The sequence below is a fragment of the Numenius arquata genome, chromosome 6 (assembly GCF_964106895.1).
Source record: "Numenius arquata chromosome 6, bNumArq3.hap1.1, whole genome shotgun sequence".
Taxonomy (NCBI): Eukaryota; Metazoa; Chordata; class Aves; order Charadriiformes; family Scolopacidae; genus Numenius; species Numenius arquata.
The window spans coordinates 42,267,251-42,290,539 of record NC_133581.1 but is presented as its reverse complement, the minus strand read 5'-3'; the positions used below and the strand labels follow the sequence as shown (position 1 = coordinate 42,290,539).

General features: G+C 44.0%; 2 protein-coding genes across 2 annotated transcripts in view; one reads left to right on the top strand and one right to left on the bottom strand.

The window, feature by feature from the left end:
• Positions 1-13,624, bottom strand: part of RTF1 (RTF1 homolog, Paf1/RNA polymerase II complex component) — a 33,002-nt gene extending 19,378 nt beyond the window's left edge. Inside the window, exons 1-2 of the mRNA XM_074149564.1 lie at positions 13,438-13,624; positions 10,558-10,668 (exon numbers count right to left, since the gene is read on the bottom strand). Of these exons, the coding sequence (XP_074005665.1) occupies positions 10,558-10,668; positions 13,438-13,515 (189 nt within the window). The 5' untranslated portion in view covers positions 13,516-13,624. The remainder of the gene's footprint in view (positions 1-10,557; positions 10,669-13,437) is intronic.
• A 307-nt stretch (positions 13,625-13,931) lies between these two features.
• NDUFAF1 (NADH:ubiquinone oxidoreductase complex assembly factor 1) lies at positions 13,932-23,203 on the top strand. Its single transcript, XM_074149563.1, has 5 exons — positions 13,932-14,539; positions 16,155-16,786; positions 18,309-18,494; positions 19,408-19,482; positions 22,029-23,203. Exons 2-5 carry the CDS (start codon positions 16,277-16,279, stop codon positions 22,167-22,169), a joined length of 912 nt encoding a protein of 303 aa, XP_074005664.1. The 5' UTR covers positions 13,932-14,539; positions 16,155-16,276; the 3' UTR covers positions 22,170-23,203.
• The last annotated feature ends 86 nt before the right edge of the window (positions 23,204-23,289 follow it).

Sequence of the window (23,289 nt, the reverse complement as noted above, 5' to 3'; positions counted from 1 at the left end):
GAAACAGTTCAATACCTGACAATACCTGACAGCAAATAATCAATTATACAAGAGAAGGGGAGGGGGAAAAAAAAAAAAAAAAAAAAAAAGAGGCAATAGGAAACTTATCAAATGAAAGCATTTTACAAGGCTTTCTAGGTTTGGGGAGGTGGGGTGTTGCGTGGTAGCTTTGGGGTTTCCTCTTTAAAAAACCCAATCAATTATCAGTTCAAGGCAACAGTTGGTAGGACACTCCTTTTAAAAACAATTAAGACTTCAGTCTGCAATATCCACCAGGAGAAGAGAGGTACTGAAAACATTTTCCTAGGAAAGTCATTTTAAAAAATGAATGTCCAACTGCACTTGTAAAGATTAGCTTCAGTTTACTACTATTAAACAGAAGCAACAGATGTGTTTCCAAAACTAGGTTATTCAAAAGCAGCTTTTAGATTCCATGAAGGCACACCAGTTATACCCAACAGTCTTTCCAAAAATCTCAAGTTTTATCAAGAGTACACAGCATCTGTGTTTTTATGTAACAAACCAATAGTGCACTCGCTCATAGACGGTAGTGCCACCACCTGTATCTATGTACACAAGTCAGAATCAAATCAGAATCACAGCTGTCAGGAAAAAAGAAAAGAAGAAAATCAAATGAAAAGTCTTAATTTTAATTTTCTCTTAATATCATACCTTCAATTAACTTAAACTGCACTTTCCAACTATAGGGCTTATACTACCACACACACGGGTAGCAACTTTAAATTCCAAAGTCCCAGGAGAAGAACTAGTATTTACCTTACAGTGGGATTTCTTATTAGAATTTTTGCATTGTCCCAACTACCCAGGTAAAGCCAGAAAGGGAACAGAACCAGAAAGGATTGCCTATATATTATTTACAGTATTTTGCACTTCACTATCTCTCCTAGAAATTCTCCAGGCACAAGACACTCAGGGATAAGACAGTCTTTTTCTAGATGTATATATATATTTAGACTGTTATCCTCTTCATACCTGTATATTGCTCTCATCTTTCATACACATCACCATCTGTTCAAGCACACAGTCTACTAAAAAACATATATTCCTAATTCAAATGAGCAAATACTCTTTTGCATAACTGAGACTGTGGACTCAAAACTACCCTAACTGGGAAAAAAAAAACACCAAACCTTTAGCTTTGACCTCAGGTCATACAAACTTCAGGCTTCTCACCCATTCACCCCTTCCTGTAGCGTAAATCAAGCCCATCTCTGCAGGCAGAAGTCATTCCATCAAATTTGATGACTTCTTCTACCTCATTAGGCAACATCTTCAGAGAATCCTGGGTGTTCAAGTACTCTAAGCGAAACTCAACCAAATAGTTAGAAACTACTACCTGATCTACTAATATCTTTGGAAATTCCTAGGTTTTGATTACTCTCACATCTAAACTTGCACCTTCCATATTACCACCTGCTTCATCATCCTCTTTAAGCAGCAGCTGTGTATTCAAAAGTATCCGTCAAAGGCCAGGCAGAAGTTTTGTTTTCTGAGGTAAAAGCACTGGTAGGTACCTAGTGGTGAGCCTTCAATTGCAGTCCGTACCCTGTGCAGTTACCCCAGTCTGCCATGGTCCATACGGTAGGTGAGAAACTGCACAGAAAGCATCAGCCTGAGCTTGCACTCAAGTCTCTACTGGCTTCCACATTAAAGGTTTAATTGTTCAGCGTTGCAATCCTGCTGCCTAATAATATTCCTTGTTAACTATGCCCATGTAAATCAGTTAAGAACAAACTTGTATTCTGCCCGAATCTGCTCAAACCTCAATATTGAAGGAATCACCTCCTAAGTATTACAGAAAAGTGCATTTTTACTCTTTCTTCAAGACCTCACCTACTGCCAGCACACCAGTGAAAACACAGTAGTGAGAAAGGGAAACTGAGCGTTCAGCAGGGAGGAGCAGAGCCCTGGGAGCCAGGGATGCAGAGGCACCTCCTTCCCAGAGCTCTGCCACTTCTTTTCAGTGTTCCAACACTGAATTATACCTTGCATCAGCACGCTGCAGGGCAAGAAAGAAGCACAGGGAAAGCCACAGTATACCCAACAGTTATACCAAGACCTTGAGAGGTCATGCTGAGATGAAAGAAGCTAAGATCAGATAAAAACAGCAGGACTACGGTGGTTAATAAAATGTTTAATAGCTGTAGATACAAGTGTTACAGATCACTTTTCTCAGCCTTTTACTCACAAGCAGAATTGTGGAGAGAACCTGGGTCCAGAAAGATGGGATTGAAGAGAAAGCTGTGCTGCAACCTCTTGAACACCAACAACAACAAAGTAATAAAAATAATCTGCCCTAATCTAGGAAATTTTGCTTTGGTTTCCATTTCACCCTGAAGATTATGCTTCATCTCGCTCTTGTTTATGTGAGTGAACTCTGCACCTTTTAAGTCTCAATAACTGGTTGTCACTTCCCCATTTCAGTGCTGACACAAAGCCAAATTCTTCTTCATCCAACTCAGGTTATTCAGCTACCCCAGTATCTCATTAATGCCCGATCATTCCTGGTACCACTACAGGACAAGACAAGAGTTCGAGCAAGCCTCAAGGACAAATAAATCATCTAAATCAGGACGTAGTCAGTGTGAGGCTCTTTTAGGCTCACAGATTGCTCTGCAGGATAAAGGGCCATCAGTTGTCATTTGGGCACCAAATGACCACTCTGTACTGTTCAGAGAGAGAGAGACCACCCAGCATCGAGTTTCCTCTTACAGCGGAGGAAGGCAGAGCAGAGATTGGAAGGTTGGGGGGAAGACAATACTGGAAAGCCATGAGCTGCATGGCAACCTGCAGTCCGAACCACAGCCTTGAGCCCCTTCCTTCCTCATGCTCTCACACACCAGCGGAGATCAGAAAGGCAACAACATGTTTGCATGTTACATCACGTAAAAAAGCACACCCAGTTACAGTCAGAAGCATTTTTTTTGCCGTTTCTCTTACCTCCGTGCATCTCAAACAGCAAACGATAACCATATTTTCCAAAACTCTGTTCTCTATTGCAGCTTCCCCAGGTCCCCTCTTCCATGTTCCAGCCAGGCAGAGCCAGTCAAAACTTCTCACATGCTTTCCATGACTGCAACACCTCCTCTATTCACCGCTGCCTCCTCAGCCACCATCTGGAACCCTTCATGGTTCCAGACACAGCAAGTTAATAAACCCATGCAGAAGTGTGCTGCAACATTGCTTTCTGCTTATTATTTAGTACTATCAAAGAACAGAGCTTTATGGTTCATTCACGGGAAGCAGCCAGAAGAGCATTTCAATTTTGCCTCTTGCTTCAAAGGCTCACAGTGCTAATCACTTGCATATTTCCCCCAAGAAGTCCAAGTTAAGCCACAGTAGCCAAAATGGACTGCCACTAATAAAAAAAAAAAAAAAATTAGAAATCAGCCAGATTTAGAAGTCAACTTCTACAAAAGCAACTACACAAAATGATTGAAGAAAATAATTAAAAAAAAAAAATAAAGATTAGAAATCAGCCAGATTTAGAAGTCAACTTCTACAAAAGCAACTACACAAAATGATTGAAGAAAATCATTTATAGCCCAGCAAATCTGGAACACATTTCCACCAGGGAGACGAAATGAGATCGAGGAGAGAAAAAAAAAAAGAAGTGAGGTCTGACAGCACAGAATGCAGCAGAATTGTCTTACTCCTGCTGCTCAGGTAGGTACTATGTGAATAGAAGAAAATTCTGCATTATCCACTGAGATTTTATTTTGCAAATAGATATTCTCCCTGCTTTTAATTATTTTATTTATTTTTTTTTTACATCAAACTGGACAGAGATGTACAACCAAGGTTACCAGCTGTCTTCGTTTCACCTGGGATGGGTTTGGCTTTCTTGCTGGCAGCTGGTGTGGTGCTGTGTTTTGGGTTTGGGATGAGAGTGCTGTTGGTAGTGCATTGATGGTTTTGGTTGCTGCTGAGCAGTCAAGGCTTTTTCTGCTCTTCACACTGCCCCATCAGTGAGCAGGCTGGGGATGCACAAACAGTTGGGAGGGGACACAGGCGGGACAGCTGACCAAGTGACCAAAGGGATATTCCATGCTATGTGATGTCATGCTCAGCGTACAAACCCAGGGGAAGATGGAGTAAGCAGGGGACATTTGGAGTTATGGTATTTGTCTTCCCAAGTGACAGTTACACATGATGGAGCCCTGCTTCCCTGAAGATGGCTGAACACCTGCCTGCCAATGGGAATTAGTGAGTGAATTCCTTGTTTTGCTTTGCTTGCATGTGCGGCTTTTGCTTTACTTAAACTGTTTTTATCTCAACCCACGAGTTTTTTCTCACTTTTACTCTTCCGATTCTCTCCCCCCATCTCAGCTGGGAGTGAGCCAACAACTGCGTGGTCCTAGCTTCTGGCTGGAGTGACACCAGCTTGTCCTTGCCATATCCTTCCCCTCCTGGAAGTGGCTTTTATAAGCAAAAGGCAAATTAAAAGCCACAACATCAAAGCAAAACAGGTCCGTGTTCCTTTCCTAGGCCAGATAAACTTACAGGCCATGACGAAGTGACAGCTTAAGAGCATCAAGGTACATAACATTAGCCCAGCTTACAAACTTGCATCCATCCTTCATTCACGCAGGGAAGACAAAGGCAATCCTCCAGGCAAGTCATCAAACTGCAGTTTCAGCCTGTCTGAAGACAACAGCAGGCAGCACAGATATGAAGATAAGGCAGCATTTACTGTCTTCAGGGTTTCTGAAAGCTGGCAGAACTCTGGAGACAGCACTCTAAGATCTACGAGAAGGAAAAAGTGCTCTCTACCACTACTGTTAAAACTAAATAGTAAATAAAAAGCCCTTGTTACTTTTCTTGCCTTTCAGGGTCTGCACAGGTCATTCGGAGGCCTTAAACACCTTCACGGTGACAACAGCCCAGCAATTAGAAAGCTTAAAAGGGGCACTTTAGGCACAAAGAGGAGATTCAAGGTGTCAACACCAAAATAGAAAGAAGATAACCAAACAAAGGAAATACCTTCTGAAGCCACAGGTAAGACTCTGCCAGGAAGTGGCTGAAAGAAGGCTTCATGGGCCAAAAAGTCACCAGATACATCTGACCCACCATTATTGTCTGAGTACTGCTCGAAGAAGCTCACAGAAAAACTATGAAAAAAAAAGTCTACCTATAGTAGGTTCAGATTTAGTTTAAGCTGCAAGTTAACATTTGTTCTAGAAGTCTTTTGAGGGGTCTGTGTGTTGAAAAATGGCAAGAACTGCTGAGTGACACCATTGAGATGGCAGATTGATACCAAATGCCAATGAAGAAGCACTCTCCATAATCAAAACAAACTTTGGGATGCTACTGGCTGTGAAACTTGCCATGTTTTATTTCGAAAGCCCAGGCCAAACAGCTGGAGACAGCAACAGCCATAAAACACTTGGTCAATGAGTGCCTTGCATGGCTCTAGCATCGGCCAGTCATCGGACTAACAAAGGTTTAATGACTTCTCTAGATAAGGCTCTGTCTGTTATGACTGGATTGTTCTCAGCAAAAACTGCTCCCTGCGTACAATGGAAAAGTTCATTCAATGAAAAAAATTAAATAAAAATCACATATTCAATCTCAGTACTTCCATGAGAGTATTTCTGGAGCAACCTGCTCCACTTCAGAGCTCCTGCAGACTCTCATACCACATAAACCAAGTCCCCAGAAGTTATCCCCATGCTACTTCGCAATTTAAAGAAGCTACTTGCAGACCAAATTTTGTACCTATGTTGTCCACAGCTGGTTCACATTACTTCTTTGGACATGTTAGCCTGCATAGAATTAGCCTACATAATTCAGATTTGCACTTGCTCTTTATTTGGGGAGGGGGAAGTAACAGGACCTCTCTTCCTTAAGCAAAGCTTGACTATTGCACCCATCAACAGCTGAAGGAAACTGTCTCCAAGAAAAGTCAGAGTTACAAAGCACACAGTCTATAAAGCTGTGTATAAGAAGATTAAAGCACAGGCCATTTCAAATTTCCTAAGCTTGAAAAAAATGTATGGCAAAGACCTCACCAGACTGGCGAGCCCACTCATTCTTCAAGGTCTAATTAAGCAGTATTATGAAATAAAAGCACACAAGAAAGGAAGACATTTAGCATCATAATCTCTACCAATCCACAAAAGACACCCCCAAAACAGAGGGAACACATGCAGTTTTTCTGTTAATCCATGGTTTACTAGAGTGCTCTAACTTGAAGCACAGTTAAGTAGATCCAAACTTTTGAGTCCTTTCTTCAAAATAATGGGAGGCACAAAGCCTCCCAGGCCAACTGTTATTCAAGACGAATTTCCTCACTGGCTGCATGACCACTGCTCACCTCCTCCTCTGTCCCATAGGTCTTGACAAGATCTTCAGCTACAGCATTTCCTACTGAATCTGCACATTTGTAAATAAAGGCATAAACGGATATTCCTCACTAAACTCCAGACTAGTACCAGTGTGGTGGGTTGACCCCAGCTGGACCCCAGGTACCCACCAAAGCTGCTCTATCGCTCCCCTCCTCAGCTGGACAGGAGAGAGAAAAATATAATGAAAGGCTTGTGGGCCGAGATAAGGACAGGGAGATCACTCAGCAACTACTATTACAGCAAATCAGACTCGACTTGGGGAAATTAATTTATTACCAATCAAATTACAGTAGGGTAATGAGAAATAAAACCACATCTTAAAACACCTTCCACTCACCCTTCCCTTCTTCCCAGGCTTAACTTTACTCCTGATTTTCCCCGAGTGGTGCAGGGGAACGGGAATGGGGGTTGCAGTCAGTTCATCACACGTTGTTTCTGCCGCTCCTTCCTCCTCAGGGAGAGGACTCCTCACACTCTTCCCCTGCTCCTGCGTGGGGTCCCTCCCATAGGAGACAGCCCTGCACAAACTCCTCCAACATTAGTCCTTCCCATGGGCTACAGTTCTTCACAAACTGCTCTAGTGTGGGTCCCCCATGGGCTCACAAGTCCTGCCAGCAAACCTGCCCCAGCGTGGGCTCCTCTCTCAACGGGGCCATGGGTCCTGGCGGGATCCTGCTCCAGCACAAGCTTCCCACATGGTCACAGCCTCCTTCAGGCATCCACCTGCTCCAGCATGGGGTCCTCCATGGACTGCAGGTGGGTATCTACTCCACCGTTAGCCTCCGTGGGCTGTAGGGGAACAGCCTTCCTCATCATGATCTTCACCATGGGCTGCAGGGGAATCTCTGCTCTAGCACTTGGAGCACTTCCTCCCCCTCCTTCACTGACTGTGGTGTCTTCGGAGTTGCTGCTCTCACATATTCTCACTCCTCTCTTCAGCTGCAGTTGCCCAGTTTGGGTTTTTTCCCTGTCTTAAAATATTTTATCACAGAGGTGCTACCACCATCGCTGATTGGCTCGGCCTTGGCCAGCGGCAGGTCCATCTTGGCATTGGCTCTACCAGACATAGGGGAAGCTTCTAGCAGCTTCTCACAGAAGCCACCCCACTACCAAAACCTTATCACACAAACCCAGAACAGCCATGTATTCATGATGTAATTTTTCTTGTCCTGGAAGTATCTTCTGCTATCACCCTAGAGCTGTTAAGAGGCACAACCAAACCCCTCACAACATTAGAATGAGTGCAGGAGGATGCACAGACTGACATCAGCATTGCTAACAACAAACCTTTGAAGAGAAACAAATAGGAGCTCCTACAGCATTGTGGCTGTCTAATCTACATTGATGTTAGTGAAGTTGTTGCTGAAGTCATCCAGGCTTCACCACACAACAGAAAGAATTCTCTTACTGTGACCAATGTTGCCAGCATAGGAGGAGGAATAAGAACCCAAAATCAACCTACTGCAACTGAGGAACAACATCCACACGATGCCTTCAATAAACAGCAAGGGTACCTTGTGGACACATACACCTCTAGTGCAGTAGCCCCAACAGTAACTCAGCTACCACCAAACTGGTTATGTGCAGCAGGCTAACAACAGTTTGAGCTCGAGTAGTCATGGCCACACACTGCCCCACAGGTAAAGGAACTGTCTGCCTCCACACGTTGTCTGGCCTCGTATACCTCTTTGTGAAGGTGGTACTTCTTACTGCAAAGCCCTGCAGTCACCGCTGTTTATCAGTTCTCTGAACGACAGTTCACAGTCAGTTCACTCATGCACATTCCACAGATCCGCCAGAAGATGGTTCAGAGCATCCCTCCTATTTCACTGGCTGTAACTCACATTCAGTCCCTTGGTTAAGTAATTTGATTCAGACCACAGAGGTGCTTAAAGTGTTAGAGAACCCAGCACCATGAACACCTGATGTAGCTAAAAGCTTCCACAGAAGCACATTCTCACCCAATACACACAAAATATAACATTAAAGAGCTACTGAAATTGCTTCGGCGCCACTGTACAGATGTAGCAAGATTTGTACATGTTATATTACATTGTACATTATATTCTATAATGCCAAAATGCACTTTATCTCCCCTATGGCCCACAAACTTTTGCTCCTTTAAAAGATGCAGAATGCAGCATTAACCACTGAAGCAGAGATTTAGGCTCCTTTTCTGTACATAGACCATAGTGACAATCCTGGAACGTTTAACGTGACAGGAACCACAAAGGATGCGCACACTACAAAACCTGTACGGAAGCAAGTGGGCATGATTAAGCACATTTTCCCAGGGCAACAGTTTTCACACTTTTGCCTCAAGGTCCTCATCTTGCAGGAAGTCCAGTAAAGACAATTTGAATTTTTAGACCCCCTCTCCGAACCCCCAAGGTTTAATCCAACCACAAGAACACAGACTAAAACCAAAGCTGTTCAGCAGGAGTAGTGTAATCAAGCCTAGGGATGCACACAACCGAACAACTGGCAGAAGCAGAACTGTCATAAGCCAGCCTGTCTCACCCTGCTGTGACAAGCAGCAGTTCAGAATGCATAATTCAGGCACAGGAATAGAAGCAAGTGTCCTAATTACCTCTTCTCTAAATCTTTTTCTGCTGCTGCATGGAGGTCAGAAAAAACAGGTATCAATTAGCAATGATACACAGGTTAGAAAGAGTATCAAAGGCACATGGTGCCAACAGAGATACTACTGCATCTGCGAGGGCTGCAAATTCGTGAAGAGACACGTTGTCGTATTCTACATGTAATGGAAAGGTAGAACTCACTTGTAGTTACACAAGCTAAAAAAAAGGATTTGAGTAATATTATTTATTCTGTCAGTTTTCATAGATAAACACAGAAGACTATCATTGACATGCTCTCCATACCTAAGTCTACTTTTCCAGACAAGCTCATCTCCACACAGCTCAGAATAAACAATCTGTGTGCCAGCAGATCTGAGCACACACAGTGACAGACAGCAGTCACCCAATATCAAATCTAATATCTAGTCCATTTATAATTTTCTCTCTCCTTATTTTTAAGCATTTTTATTAGATACAAAAGTAATTTTATTTTTTTTCAAGAAAAGGATTGATTGAAGCAGAGTTACAAGTATATTTATTTTAAAAACGCCTCAGAAAGAAAACTAAACAACATGCTCTTTACACTTGTTGGAAGAACTGTGCTACGCTACCAAATGCTTAATAGTTTATCACTGGCCTACCCTATTGGTCTTCAAGTTGTCACAACGAATAATCCTTCCTGTAGTTTCGGGGGGGGGGGGGGGGGGGGGGGGAAGAAATCTACCCCAAACAGCTCCCTGTTCAATTTCTAAGAACTAACAGAATAAAAGACCTCACTACAAGAAAACTTGCAAAAGACATTTGCAAGCCTTCAAGAAAGTGGTTTTATTCAAATACCTGTATGACCTGTTTCTCAGTTCCCCTGGTTTAATAAGTTGATTTCAATTTTCATTTACAGATGAAAGCAGAGACTTTTAACCAGCTCTAGAATGTAGTACCAAGAAAAAATAATAAAACCAGATCTAGCAGATAAGCTCTGCTATACAAAGAATTGACAAAACCCTAGAACAAAGTAATTCTAAACTTCTCCTTGCCTCACTTTCTTCAAAAATGCCAATAAAACTAGTCTGTTGCACGTTCAAGTGACCAGACAATCTAGTTCACAGCAGAGTTCTTGAAGAATCAAAGCAACTAAATAGAACAGTTTTACCACCTGTAAAATAGTACTACCTGCCTTGACCATCTTCCTCTCTGAGGAAGGAAGCTCTCCTTTAAAGCTGAAAACCTCTCCCCTGAATTCAGAGTCCAGCTTTAGCAGCTTCTCTGTCACTTCAACCACAAGCATTACACATGAAAAACACTAGTTTTAAGCAGGCAGATCATCAGACCACATGAACATGGGATTAAACAGGCAGTCATCTTTTCTATAGACGTTCAGACTATTTTACACAGTTACAATTCAAAGCATATAAATTACAAGAGAAAAAGAAGTATTTCTGAGTACGCATCCTCTGGGCTTAATGGGTGTCCATCAGTTCTACTGATGGCAAGTCCCACTTTATGAAGTCAGCAGGCTAAAAATACTGTATGATAAATATACTTTCACTGCTTAGGTACAATCAGGCAAATGACCCATAGTAAGTTCACTGATAACACGACAAACGCACCTCATCATCACTGTCTGACGTCTCAGAGTCTGAAGATGCTGTAGGTTTGCTCACAGGTGGCTCCTTCTCTTCAGAGTCACTGCGTTTCCGTTTGGCCAATGACAAGAGCTCCTGGTGTGAAAAACCACACGTTTATTTTAAAATGTCATAATTAGTTTTGCCAATCCAGGACAGCGCATATGCACCTTCCCCGTGATACTTGAGCATATCCCAGTAAAATTAGTATCCCCATTGACTAAGGTATAAAGTCTGCTTATGTTTCATAAGTATATATAAATAAGCTACAAAATTTTAATAAAACTGGATACTACAAAAGGATTTTGAGGATAACAAGCTATAAGCAGTAAATGCCACTACCATTACCTTCTTGGTCTAAATGATCTATGACAAATTACTTTCAGAGTCACGTCCAGGTCTTTTTTATTTGGGTTGTGTAATAATTCAAAAACACCCTAACGTTACACCTTGTGTAGCATTAACCCAAAAAGGCAAATGCCACTAGAGAGCAGCTCCTTCTAAACGAGATGTTTGTAATTATATACTTTAAAAGGGAAATACTTCAGGCATCATCACAATGTCATGGCTGATAATGTTTAGTCAGCTGTTCAATTCCTTTTCACTGTCCCTATATTCCACAGAATGCACTTAAACCTTTGGATAGACACACAGCAGGCATCAAGCTCAAAGTTTGTGAAACTAAGTAAAGCTGTTCTCCAAAGGAAGCACTTTCAAAGGCAACACACACCAGCACAAGTACTAAATGGTTCTCAAATAATCTCATCATCTGCTCTTCGTAGCTTGTTCAGATGACAGAAGCAGCAGTATAAAAGAAACATTTCTGAAGCTGCATTACTGTCTTTGTAGTCCATGACACATAATTTATTCTTAAAAACATTGCTCTGGGGCTGATGAACCTTAGCTGTGAATAGGAAGAGTCACACCAACTTCCACAGTCTTGGGAAGTCACTACTAGATTGGTTTGCATTAGTTTCACAACTGGAAGATTATCTCCACAGCAAACGGATTACAATTTAGTACCTCAATGAGAAATAAAATCCACAGAAACTGATGGCCTGGGCTACTTACCAACAAAGAAACCTTCCATTAGTATTAGCATTTTACAAACCTCTCTCTGAAGAAGGCACGCAACACCAACAGAGCACATTTGTACAATTCACAGTTATTTTCAGGAAGCTCCTGATGTTTTCTATAGGTTTTTTCCAGGATTTCTCTCACAACTGTCTCTAAGTAGTCCTGCAACCCAGATTACCTTCCTAGATATCTTAGCATATTTACCACCACTATTATTCCAAGCAATTTTCCTTCTTTCTTTCTACCCTTGTTCTGTTTTCCAAGATACTACGTTAGAAAGGCTCTTACTCCTTTGATTCACCAAGCCTGGATTGCCAAGGAAAGCTGTTAAACATTTAACCTACAGAAGGGCTCCACTTGCTATGCTCTCATCTTAAAAAAAAGATCACACCACAAAAGCACTGCTTCCCTGCTACCTAATCTTCATCCCTGCACACACACATATCCCTGCTGTTATGGTTGCTACAAACAGCTCTGTGGAAGAAGCAGCACTCAGGTAAAGCTGCAGATGCATGCTTCCAGCAGAAGAGGGAACAGACAGAAAACCATGCAGTTACTCCTGCCACCATCACTCTGGTTGCCCGATCTATGCTAGAGCTAGTCCAATTCAGTCTATTTTCAAGCTCTGAAGAAGCTACCAAACTAATATACTAGTGGCGAGATGTTGGCAGCTCTACAGACTCTAGCGGCATGCAAGTTCAACAACATGAGGGCATGCTCTGCTCCAGTATGTTTGTCTATCAGAGCCTCCAATTTGATTTTTCTGAAGCTCCAAGCTCCAAAACTATTTCTGAGTGGTTGGGAAGGCTTTTTATTGCAACATAGCAACAGCCTCTATAATAAAAACCCCGAAGGTCCAGCACATAAATTACATCAGACATGTAGGCTTCAGCATATTTAACCAGCTGAACTTCTCCCCAGAACAAGCGCTGCCATCCAAGCTGTAACACGCTTCAGTTACAATGTATTTACTATTTGATGTACCACTCTTCATCAAGACCTGCTAAACCAAAAGGTAAGGCTTTGAAAGCAGCCTCCTCCAAAGAGGAAGCTGCCCCCTTTGCAGGCCTGACACGGTTTTAAACCCACGCCAGGCACCGCGCTTCCAATCCCGGGGGGATGCCCTAATGATAAATAAATACTTCCCCTCGTTAAACCCACAGGCTCCTAACTCGAAGCGCTTTCCCACAGACGGAGCTCCCCAAGCTCGGTCGCTAAGACTGAGGAGGGAGCATTAAACACGCATTAACAACCCCCCCCACCACCACCACCACCACCTCCACCCCACCCGGGGGAGCCCGCCCGCCCCGAGGGGCTCACCGGGAGGCGGGGACCCGACACGCTGCCCTCCCGGCGTGCCAAAGCAGCGCAGAAAAAGTTGCCCAGCCCTTTGGGGCCTCTGCCCCCGCTACCTGAGGGGTGACCGACCGCCGGCAGCCGGGCCCCGCTCCCCCCTCTCCCACCTCAGGGCCAAACCGCCCCGCCGAGCGCCGCCCTCCTGCAAAAGCACCGGGACCGCCGCAAAGAGCCCCCGAAACCCGCCAACGCGGGCCGCCTGCCCGGGGCAGGCCGGGGAACCGCCGGAGGTGGAGCGGGCTCTCCCCACGGAGGCCGCGGCCGTCCCCGTCGGGTTTGAGGAGGGCGACGGCGGCCGCGCAACACCCGCCCCCCCTTTCCCTACCTCCCCCCGGGGCGGGAGTGAGGGAAGGAAGGAGGGATGGCGGCGCCGAGCCCTACGCGGGCCGGAGATCCCAGGCCCCGCGTCCCCGGCCGGGCCTCCCCGCGCACCTGATCTAGGTTCTCCTCGCTACCGCTATCCTCAGTATCGGAGTCGATAAGGACGCGGCCTTTCCGCTTCTTCACCATGGCGGGAGCCGGCTCTATTTCCTTCCTTCCTTCCTCCCGCCCCCCTCCTCCTCCCCTTCCCCGCCACCGGCGCCGACGGCGGCGGCGCGGCGCTCTCAGCGGCCCGGCCTGCCCCGCGCCGCCCGCCCGCCCGGGACACAAAGGGCATCGCGCATGCGCAGGGCGCCGGGGCGGGAAGGAGAGAGGGGCCTCCTCCTTCTCCTCGCCCTGCTCCCCTCACCGGGCGGCGGGGGCCGTTAAACCATCCTTAGCTGTGGGGCCGCCGCCCGGTGAGGGCTGAAGGGGGGGGGGGGGGGGGGGAAGTGGGGGCGGGGAGGAAAAAGCTTAGTGTTTAACCGCCGCCGGGCGGAACCTGAGCGGCGCGGTGTGTGTTTCCCCCGGCGCGCCCGGAAGCGATAGGAGCCGTCGGTAACAGCGGGAAGGTGAGACCTCAGCGCCGGTGGCGGAGGTTTGAAGGCGGCTGTTGAGGCCGCTACCGCCTGTCGTCGCGTCCCGGCCTTTCCTCTGACCCCCCCCGGGAAGGCGGGGGGAGTCCGGGGCCGGTTTGCGGTGGGGCGCACAGCGAGGCCGTCGGTGGAAGCCGGGGTTCGGGGGGGGAAGGGGGGCTGGCGCCCCGGTAAAAACCTCGCGCAGGGGACAATAAACCGGGCAAAAGTAAAATCGGTTAAAATTTCCTTCTCGGCGCTGAGAGGAAGCAAGGGGGTGGAGTTCGGCTGGGCTGCGGGCCGCAGCTTTTCGCTGCCTCTCCTTGCGGGTTTGCCGGCGGGGCCCAGAAACCATGGGATCGTGGAGGTTGGAAGGGACCTTCGAGGCCGTCAGGTCCAACCGAATGCGGAGGCTCTCGCTGCTGTCATGGGGTGGGCCTTGCCTCCGTCCCGAGGGACGTGGGAGCCCCGTGCCTAGGGTTTCTTTCTGAGGAACTCGCCTGCCGTCTTGCTGAACCTGCGATGGAGAAAGCGTGAACGCCTTCCGCGCAGTTTTAGGCCGTGGTGTGTGGCTTAATCCCGGCATGAGAACGTTAGTGGTGAGTTTTAGCATGAGTAAAGGAAGATAACAGGTGTGGAACAGGTTGCCCAGAGAAGCTGTGGATGCCCCATCCCTGGAGGTGTTCAAGACCAGGCTGGATGGGGCTTTGAGCAACCTGGTCTGGTGGGAGGTGTCCCTGCCCATGGCAGGGGGGTTGGAACTTGATGATCTTTAAGGTCCCTTCCAACTCTAACCGTTCTGTGATTCTATTCTATAAGTGGCCTATGGAGAAGAGATTGGGACTTGCCACTTTTTGTCATGTTGTCTAATATATGGCAGATTACTGCCTGCTTAGATGTATTGCGTTTGGGTGATGGACCACAATAAAATGGCCAGCAACTGCTTTCACTGCAGCTGTTTAATGAAGTGGATTAGTTTCCTGATAAGGTGTTATTTTATTCCATGTAAAGCAAGCGTCTGCGTGTCGGCTGGTATCGCAAGAGGAAGAGGGAAAGAAGGCATTTAAAACATCGAAAACATGAAAAAGGAAAGGGCTATCTCAGCGGTGCTCCCTGGGAGTTTGTAATTGAGGATTATGTGGGGCTTCCAAGCTCAGGAGATTTCGTGGGTGAAAGGGGCAGGGGGAGGAGTAGTTTTACATTTGAAAATTCTTAGAGGGATTGAGTAAGGTAATGGTCCAGTGTGGCACTTCGAGAATTTGTTTTGACCGACTCCATTCTTAGAAGTTCAGAGAAGATGAAGCGATTTGACATCATTTTCAGATTTATTCTGTGGCCAAAAAAAAACCCACCCCAAAACCAAAACTAACCTGTCTAATCTTATGAGTCAGAGCTAACAGCCTCTGTACAGAACATCGGAATGTTAAGGTTCTGTCTTACGAATTAGAGAATAGCGACGCAGCGTAGCTGTTCCTACCGGCAGCGATGCAGGGGGAAGCAAAGAGCAGATTTTCAGATTTTTTTTTTTCCAAAGCTTTATTAAAAAAAAAAAAAAAACCACGACAAAACCCCACCCTGTTGAATTGCAGGTTTTCACGTTAACTTCTTTGACCTTTGCGCACTTCTCTGTAGTCCTAAACCAGATTTGCTGAGGGGTCGAGAGGCTGGATGACTTGTGGAAGAAGCGCTTAGTGGGGCTGCTGTAGGACTTCGTATCTGAAAAGTCTTGTCATTTGCGACTGCCGGATGAGACTGTCGTTCTGGTCCATGGGGCAGGAGGATCTACCTGTTGTGAATTTGTGATTTTCTTGCAGGGGATGATACTTTATAGTAATATATAGGTGCCATCTTTTAGAAACATTCTTTTTGAGGTTGTTTTCGCTGGTGCTGCTCATAATACCTAAGCTTACTTATAGTGAAAGGGATAAACAGGAATTGCTTTTTTTTCTATTTTCAGTTTTATTTGAAGTATTTTACTTAGTTTTTCTTATTTGCATGGGTATTTCACTTCACGGGGGCGGGTGGACAAGAAAGGTAGGGTGGAAATCATTAAGTAAACTAGAATTCTGAGGAAGTGTATTACTTGATGTCATTTTTTTATTCCTTTTTCCAGTGGCTTAGATTTCTAGTTAATACCTGTTTTAAAAATTAAACAGTTTTACAAGCATTCTTTGTGTAATTCTTTTTTTAATCTTTTCTCTTTATTAATTGAAGGTGGAGATAAACTACGGCAACTGAAGTAAAGTAAGATAGCTCTGGATACTAGTTTTGTTGTTAAATTAAATTTCAAGCCCGTTAATTGCCTTACTAGAGGTGAATTCTTCGAGTTTACCAAAATGGCTCTGACTATTACGTTGCTGAGCGGTGCTTACGTGTGTGGTAGGTGCTGCAGGCACAAAGTTTTGCACCCCTTACTTGGACCTCTGTTCGGCGATTCCGTGTCAAAATCGTACAGCAGCTACAGGAGGCCGGCGTCACAGCCTGAGAAAAAACCATCTTGGCAAAATACCGATTTGAGTTTTAAGAAGAGTATTGATGTCTTAAAGACTCAGCTCAGCATGCTGAAGAAGGAAACCAAAGATTACTTGACAGGACCTGGAGGCCATCCACTCAGTCAGTACCTGTTGGAACAGACAAGGGTGTTGTGGGAGTTTCGGAGCCAAGAAGATTTAAATAAATGGGTTATTTCCTCTGACGTAGAGATTGGAGGGAAAAGCGAAGTTTACCTCACGTTGGGTAGGAATAACCAGGCTGCTCTGTTGTATGGAACCCTCAATACGGAAGTACCTCGTGATGGGGAGACAAAATACAGTGGATATTGCAGTATGAGAGCTAAGCCACCAGTGGTAAGTACAGCTTCACCTCTGCATTTCTTCTGTTATTTAATCTGAGAGCATTTTTGTGTAACCCCAGTGACAGACAACAAGTGGACTGTTGTTTCCCGCAGTTGAAACTGATCGCTTTCAGGAACGTTGGATATTCCTTCAGGGATGTAGTTGCTGCTGTATCCTTTGACCTGGAAGGACCTTAAACTTTTTATTGGATTTTGTTTTCCTTTATTAGAAAAGGAATAATGTATATTTGATCGTTTACTTATGTACAGCAGGGTATCCGCTCATTAAGACAGCCCTGTTTGCAGCCTTCTTGCAAATGAAGGATCTGTAATCATAGAATCGTGAACATTTGTATCCAAAATTGGTATGATTAAAATAGATCTCTCTAAATTTGAAGTTAATTGAATGTGTCATAAGGGCAAATTTTTCTGGGCTTTAACTTAGCCCATTCATCAAGCTTGGTTTAGGTGAGCAAGCTAATTTTTTTTTTTTCCTCGGGAACAGAAAATAATGCTTTAAAATGTACTTTTTAAAGGTCTGACTCATACTGTACATCAGAAAAAGCGAGACACAAATCTTTTTGAAATCAGAGGGTGAAAACATAAATAGAAAGGCTCTTCTTTATTTAAGTAAAAAGGCTTAAAAGTGGCAAAACCATAAAATCAGGTAGCCACAGGCCTTGTATTAATATATTGATGATCTACTCATCCTATTGCCTATAAGATCAGTTGGTAGAAGGTTGGTTGGTAGGTAACTGTAGCAGCGCTGTCAAATAAAGGGAAACTTGGGAATTTTTGGTGCTAATTTTGACTTGATTTAAGCAATTCTGGCCAAGAATAGCTCTGACCCCTGTTCCCCGCTCACTCCAAGAGACCTCAGTGTAATCTCTGAAGACTCTTGGATCTCTCTGTGTGCAAATCACGACACCAGAACTTTCAAGATCTTGGGGAAAAGTAACAGGGTTGAGGGTTAGAGATACTTGCAATCCATGTCATTATGCACAGCTAATGACAAAAAGTGTTGGAAAATATGAAATGCTTCCAGTGCTTGTGTCAGCCTTCAGTAAGGGAAGTTATCACAAGGGGTAAATTATCCCACTTCTTCAATTTCTTGTAATTGCCTCTGAATAATCTAGGACTGACCACAGAATATTAAACTTAATGAACTACATTAAACTTAATGAACTATGTAACTACTGATCCATCACTACAGCGTTTGTGTACTCGCCCAGTGGAGAGCTTGGTCGTGGGAAGGAGGTCTGATTTCTGAGAGTTATGCGATTGTGGTTTATAATTAAAGCGTGAGTCCTTAGAGTGGTGACGCTGCATTTTGGGGACTCTGATGGAGCGCTGAAGGAAATTCGGGGGGATCAGAAGCTGGTGTGATGAAAGAGTAACCCACTTCTCACTATATTGCGGTAGATATTATTTGACATAATAATGAGGGTGGTGACCAAAGCAGTAGTACTCTGTTCTTTGTAATGGAAGTTTCCCTTTCTTAGAGAGGAATAATTCTATTTATTAATAATTTGTAGGGATCTTTTGCTAGGAAGAAGTATTATGACTGGTCAAACTTCAACAGTCTGTATTTACGCGTCCGTGGCGATGGCAGACCTTGGATGGTAAACATTTATACAGACCCTTACTTCTCTCATCAAAAGGATGACCTCTACAACTACTTCATGTTCACCCGAGGAGGCCCGTACTGGGAGGAAATCAAGGTGAACTAACGCATCGTCCAAACTAACGCTTTGTAAGGAGTGGGAATTTTGGCTCTTTTCTGATGAAACTTGGGGAACTTTTGTAATTTGCTGCTGACAACGTTAAGGAGGTTTGTGCGTGCTTAGGAATTGGCATTTAGAGCTTCATAATACCCTCATCCAGTCGTGTGAGAAGAGCCCACTGTCCCACAGGAGAGGAGGATGAAAATCAGTGTGTCATTGCTGGTTGGTGTGTTTTCCTGTCCCTGCACCAGCCAGCTCTCCTGTTTCATAGAATCATAGAATGTTTCAGGTTGGAAGGGACCTTAAAGATCATCGAGTTCCAACCCCCCTGCCATGGGCAGGGACACCTCCCACCAGACCAGGTTGCTCAAAGCCCCATTCAGCCTGGTCTTAAACCCCTCCAGGGATGGGGCATCCACAGCTTCTCTGGACAACCTGTTCCAGTGCCTCACCACCCTCACAGTAAAGAATTTCTTCCTGGTATCTAATCTAAATCTCCCCTCTTTCAGTTTAAAACCGTTACCCCTCATCCTATCACTACATTCCCTGATTTCCTGTCGTGGCCCCTCCTCGTTCCTGCTCTCACTGCATTCAAAGTCATTTTTACGTTTTTCTGAACTGCTTGGCTAGAATGTTGATGTCTCAGTATGAAGTTTGCACTGTGAAATACGCAGCTTGGGTACAGAGAAGCTGTCAGCGTGCGTGCCTGCTGGACTTCTCATTCATTCCCATTTTACGTTGATGTTATTGGAAGGAGATACTCTGGGTGTAAACAGCCACCTTCTGTGCCGCAGCCTCTCGTTGAGCCCCAACAGGGTCACAATCCTGCGCAACAGCTACAAACAGCCAATGTGGGTTTTATTTTATGTACTAGTGACACCAAAGTCTGTTTTTGTTCTGTTTCTGTCAGATTCCATTCTCCAAATTCTTTCTGTCCAGTCGGGGAAGAGTCCAGGATGACCAGCATCCTATCTGGTTAGACAAGGTAAGTTTTCTATAGGCTTTATGTGTCTGGAATTTCCTTTAAGATTATATTGTCATGATATAGATAATTTACAAATCCTTTACTGTTTGTGAATTTGGAACTGAAGGGCCTCATCTTGTTATAAGGCACTTCTTCTCATGTGCTTGCCTCTGCATTTAAATTATCCTACTTTGTGATAGCAGTGTCAGTTTACTTCAAAGTAGCTCCAAAAATATTTTTAATAGATCTAGATAAGCAAGAAACAATTCACAACTTACTTGGCTTTTCAAAAAAAAAAAAACAAAACCAAAACCAAATTTTTTTTTGTTTGTTTGTTTTGAGGAATGATCAAAGTGACTAAAATCTAAAGTGCCAGTTGGCACAATACTGCCAAAAATGATAAAAGTCTCATAAATTTCCTTCCTGACAGAAGACTGTGAGGGATAGCGTATTGGGAGATTTTATTTGAGGATTTACTGGATCAGTGACCTTGATGGTGAGCAGTAAATGGGTGTATTTACAGGCTCTTTTTAAGGTTTTTTTTTCAGGCTTTCTAGTCTCAGTACTAAGAAAATCCATTGAGTATTTTTTATGTTATTTCTACATATGGATGGAGTAATTCACTGATTCACAGGAGACGACATGTTGGAAAAAGATGTTTCTGTATCTTTTTTCTTTTAAATTTCATTGACCCTCCCATATGTAACTGAGGGCAGCTTAATACCCGGTGACTACCCGAAAGAAAATGAACAATATTAGAAATATATTTAGGGAGAAAATAAAAGGTCCATTACTTCAATTAGTGTTAGTCACCTGGAATGTTGCATTCAGTTCCTAATTGCCTTAATGAAGAAAAAAAAAAGGGAAAATTTGAAGGCAATTCAGTGATTGGCAGCATGAAAACAATCTGTTTTAAAACAAAAGTAGTTGAGGCTGTAGAAGGGAAGTGTGAATGACATGAAAAAGGTGGATCAGCTACAAGAAACAATATGCTTTATGGAAGAAAGCTGTTATACGAGGCCTACATTTAAATACGGACACTGAAGAATGTGTTAGAATTTGGAATATACAGTCATTCAAAATGGTAAATGAAAACATAAAGTTGTATATGGGGTGTTTAAAAATATTTACCAGGAGTTAAAGGGACAAACCAATACTTGATCTAAGCATCTTCTGCTTAGTTTTTTACTCCTTGTTTTGTTATGCTTAGTATTTCACAGTAAAATCTATGCACTTGTATATAATATAAAGTGTGATTTTACAAATATATTTTAAAGAAACCTAAAAATAGGGGAAGCAGTGTGAAGGCAATTAAAGAAATCTTGATAAAATGTCTTGGTCCCTCATGGCACTAATACATGTTTTCCAGGAGCCAGGAAAGGCACTGTTAAACAGGAATAAAAAAGCTGGCGATAGCCAGTGTATCAAGGGCTTGCAAGGCAATAGGTTCTTCAGAGCAGAGAGTTTAGGTGGCTCCCGTAGTCTTCTATGACAATACCAAACAGAAAGATGGAGCTTTAAAAACACTCCAGGCTCCACAAGCCAAGGGGCTGATGGTAGAGCTTGCTTCTGGGGAAGAGACAGCGTTTAAAACATTAGAATGATTCAAGAGGAATGTCAATGCATTTTATTTCTTTAGTGTTGTGCTATTATTTATTTAGCATGCATTTGCGATGTATATTTAGCCTCAGCCTGCAATTATTCAGCTTTATCTGACACATCCTGGGCATTGTTTTCCTGCATGTTAACCAGGCCTTAAAATCATGGGCACAGCTCAGTGCTTCGAGCCCGGCCACTGGTGACCCAGCTCCTTCGGGAGCTGCTGGCACTGAGCTCTCTGAAAGGTGACCGGTGACGTGCAAGAACTGAGAGAGCTTTCAGGCAAGCCACAGGCTAATAGGAAACGTCCCCGAGCCACACAGATTTTTATGGAATTTATTACAGTTAGAATAAAAACTACTTTTAAAAAAAATTGGAATAATGGTGGGGGAGAAAATTAGCAGGAAGGAATGAGGAATGCTCTTATATTTAAGAATATTATTCTGATTGGAAAACAGCGGCTAAGAACCTTGCCTTAATATACAGCTCGGTAACAAAATTTCATGCATTTTAAAGTCTGATTTGGTGCCCTTCCACACAGTACCAGGTGTCTGACTTGAGCTAGAATGAAAGTTCCCTTCCATCCTTAATTACGTTCTGTTCATTTCCCGCTCTTGAAAGACTTGTAAGACTTTATGCAAATGTGTTTGCACACCCAATCCTGATGAAACCAGCACTGTGAAGTTTATGGCTTGAAGGAGAAAAGTTGCCGTGCTGCTTTAGGCTCAGGCTGGTTCGAATAAAGGGTTCAACACAGAGGTAGGAAGGGAAATGTGAAGTAATTTCCCACTGGGGGCTGTATTGGAAACGTGGTAGTGAAGGGTGCGAGCCTTAAGAAATAATGCTGCGCTTCCAACCAATACCGCTGTTTAAAGTAGATGGCCATGTAAAATACGGAAGCGGTAGGTACAATTGTGTTTGGTTGTAACATTATAAGTACTGTTCTAATGTATGGATCTTTTAATTAGGTTAGCACGCTTGGATTCACAATCGGAGATAAAGTAGATGGTCCGTTCCAGCTGGAGATTGATTTTATTGGGCTGCTAAACGACAGAGCTCATACAGAAGAATTTGCCTATGAAACATACGAAAAGAGCCCTCGAGTCTAAGCTGGGCTGGTGTCCTTCAGGAGATTCTTCAGATGCTTGGTTCATTTTTTCTAAAAACTTCTTAGCATGTGGCTTATAACAACTTGAAGATTCTACGTAAACATTGAAGAGAGAAGTGCATAGCAGTAACCTGACTAGGAGCGACGCTGTTGGCATCTTTGAGGTGGCAGATACAGAATCCTGGAGAGAGTGTACATCCATGGACTGGAACACAGCCCGAGAAGAGCCGTGATATGTTCTTACAAAGTAGTAACTGGTGACTGGGTAAGTTTGGGCTTCTTTACAGAAATAAAATCATTTCATCAGCCTGTTGTAGTTCTTTTTTGGTGCAACAGTTTCATTTCCTACATTTATATGGTTTGTAGACAGTCGTAAAACACTTGCAGCCGCTAGTTTTAAACTGGGGAAAAGTATGATGAGAATGAAGAGCCTGAGGAACGGTGCTTAAGTGTGACTCAGCTGCTGAAATTTCCAAGGAGCAGCACCAGAAGTGGAAAAGGCAGAGGTATTTCAACCTTTAGCTTTGGCTCCCCTGAACAACTAAAAAAAGAAAAAGCTACCACTGCCAAGATTGCAACAGTAGCCCTGCAGCAGGCTGGGCTGTGACCTAGAGCTGCTGAGGGTCCTACAAGTTTATGGAGCTAAGGTTGTTGAAGAGGAGTGGTGTTCCAAGGGTGGGCTGGGGGAAGCCCTGTCACTTGGAGAGGGTTCTCTCTCCTGGGGAGGCACAGCTGGGCTCCATTAGCACCATCCCAGGGCAGGTCACACCTTTCCGATGCATGCCATTATCTGGGCTGTATTGAATTAAGTCACAGCCTAAGGGGTGGCACAGAAGCTCAATGCCTCCCTTTTTCTGAGAAGGCTGGTTTTTGGTTTGAGAAACACTTTAAAGAGCAAGTATGGAGTAGTTTCATTTCAGCTGGCACAAACTTAGTCTAACCAAAGCACTGACCTTGTTTAAGTAAGTGTACTTTACAAATATTAAGTGTACCTATATTTTATAGGGAAGAGGCCACAATAAAGCAAGCTGAAGCAATGCCTTATAGTATTGTTTTCCTCTTGCACAGAATTAAGAGCAAAAGAGAGGTGATGGGTATCGTTTCTAAAGACACCGGAACAA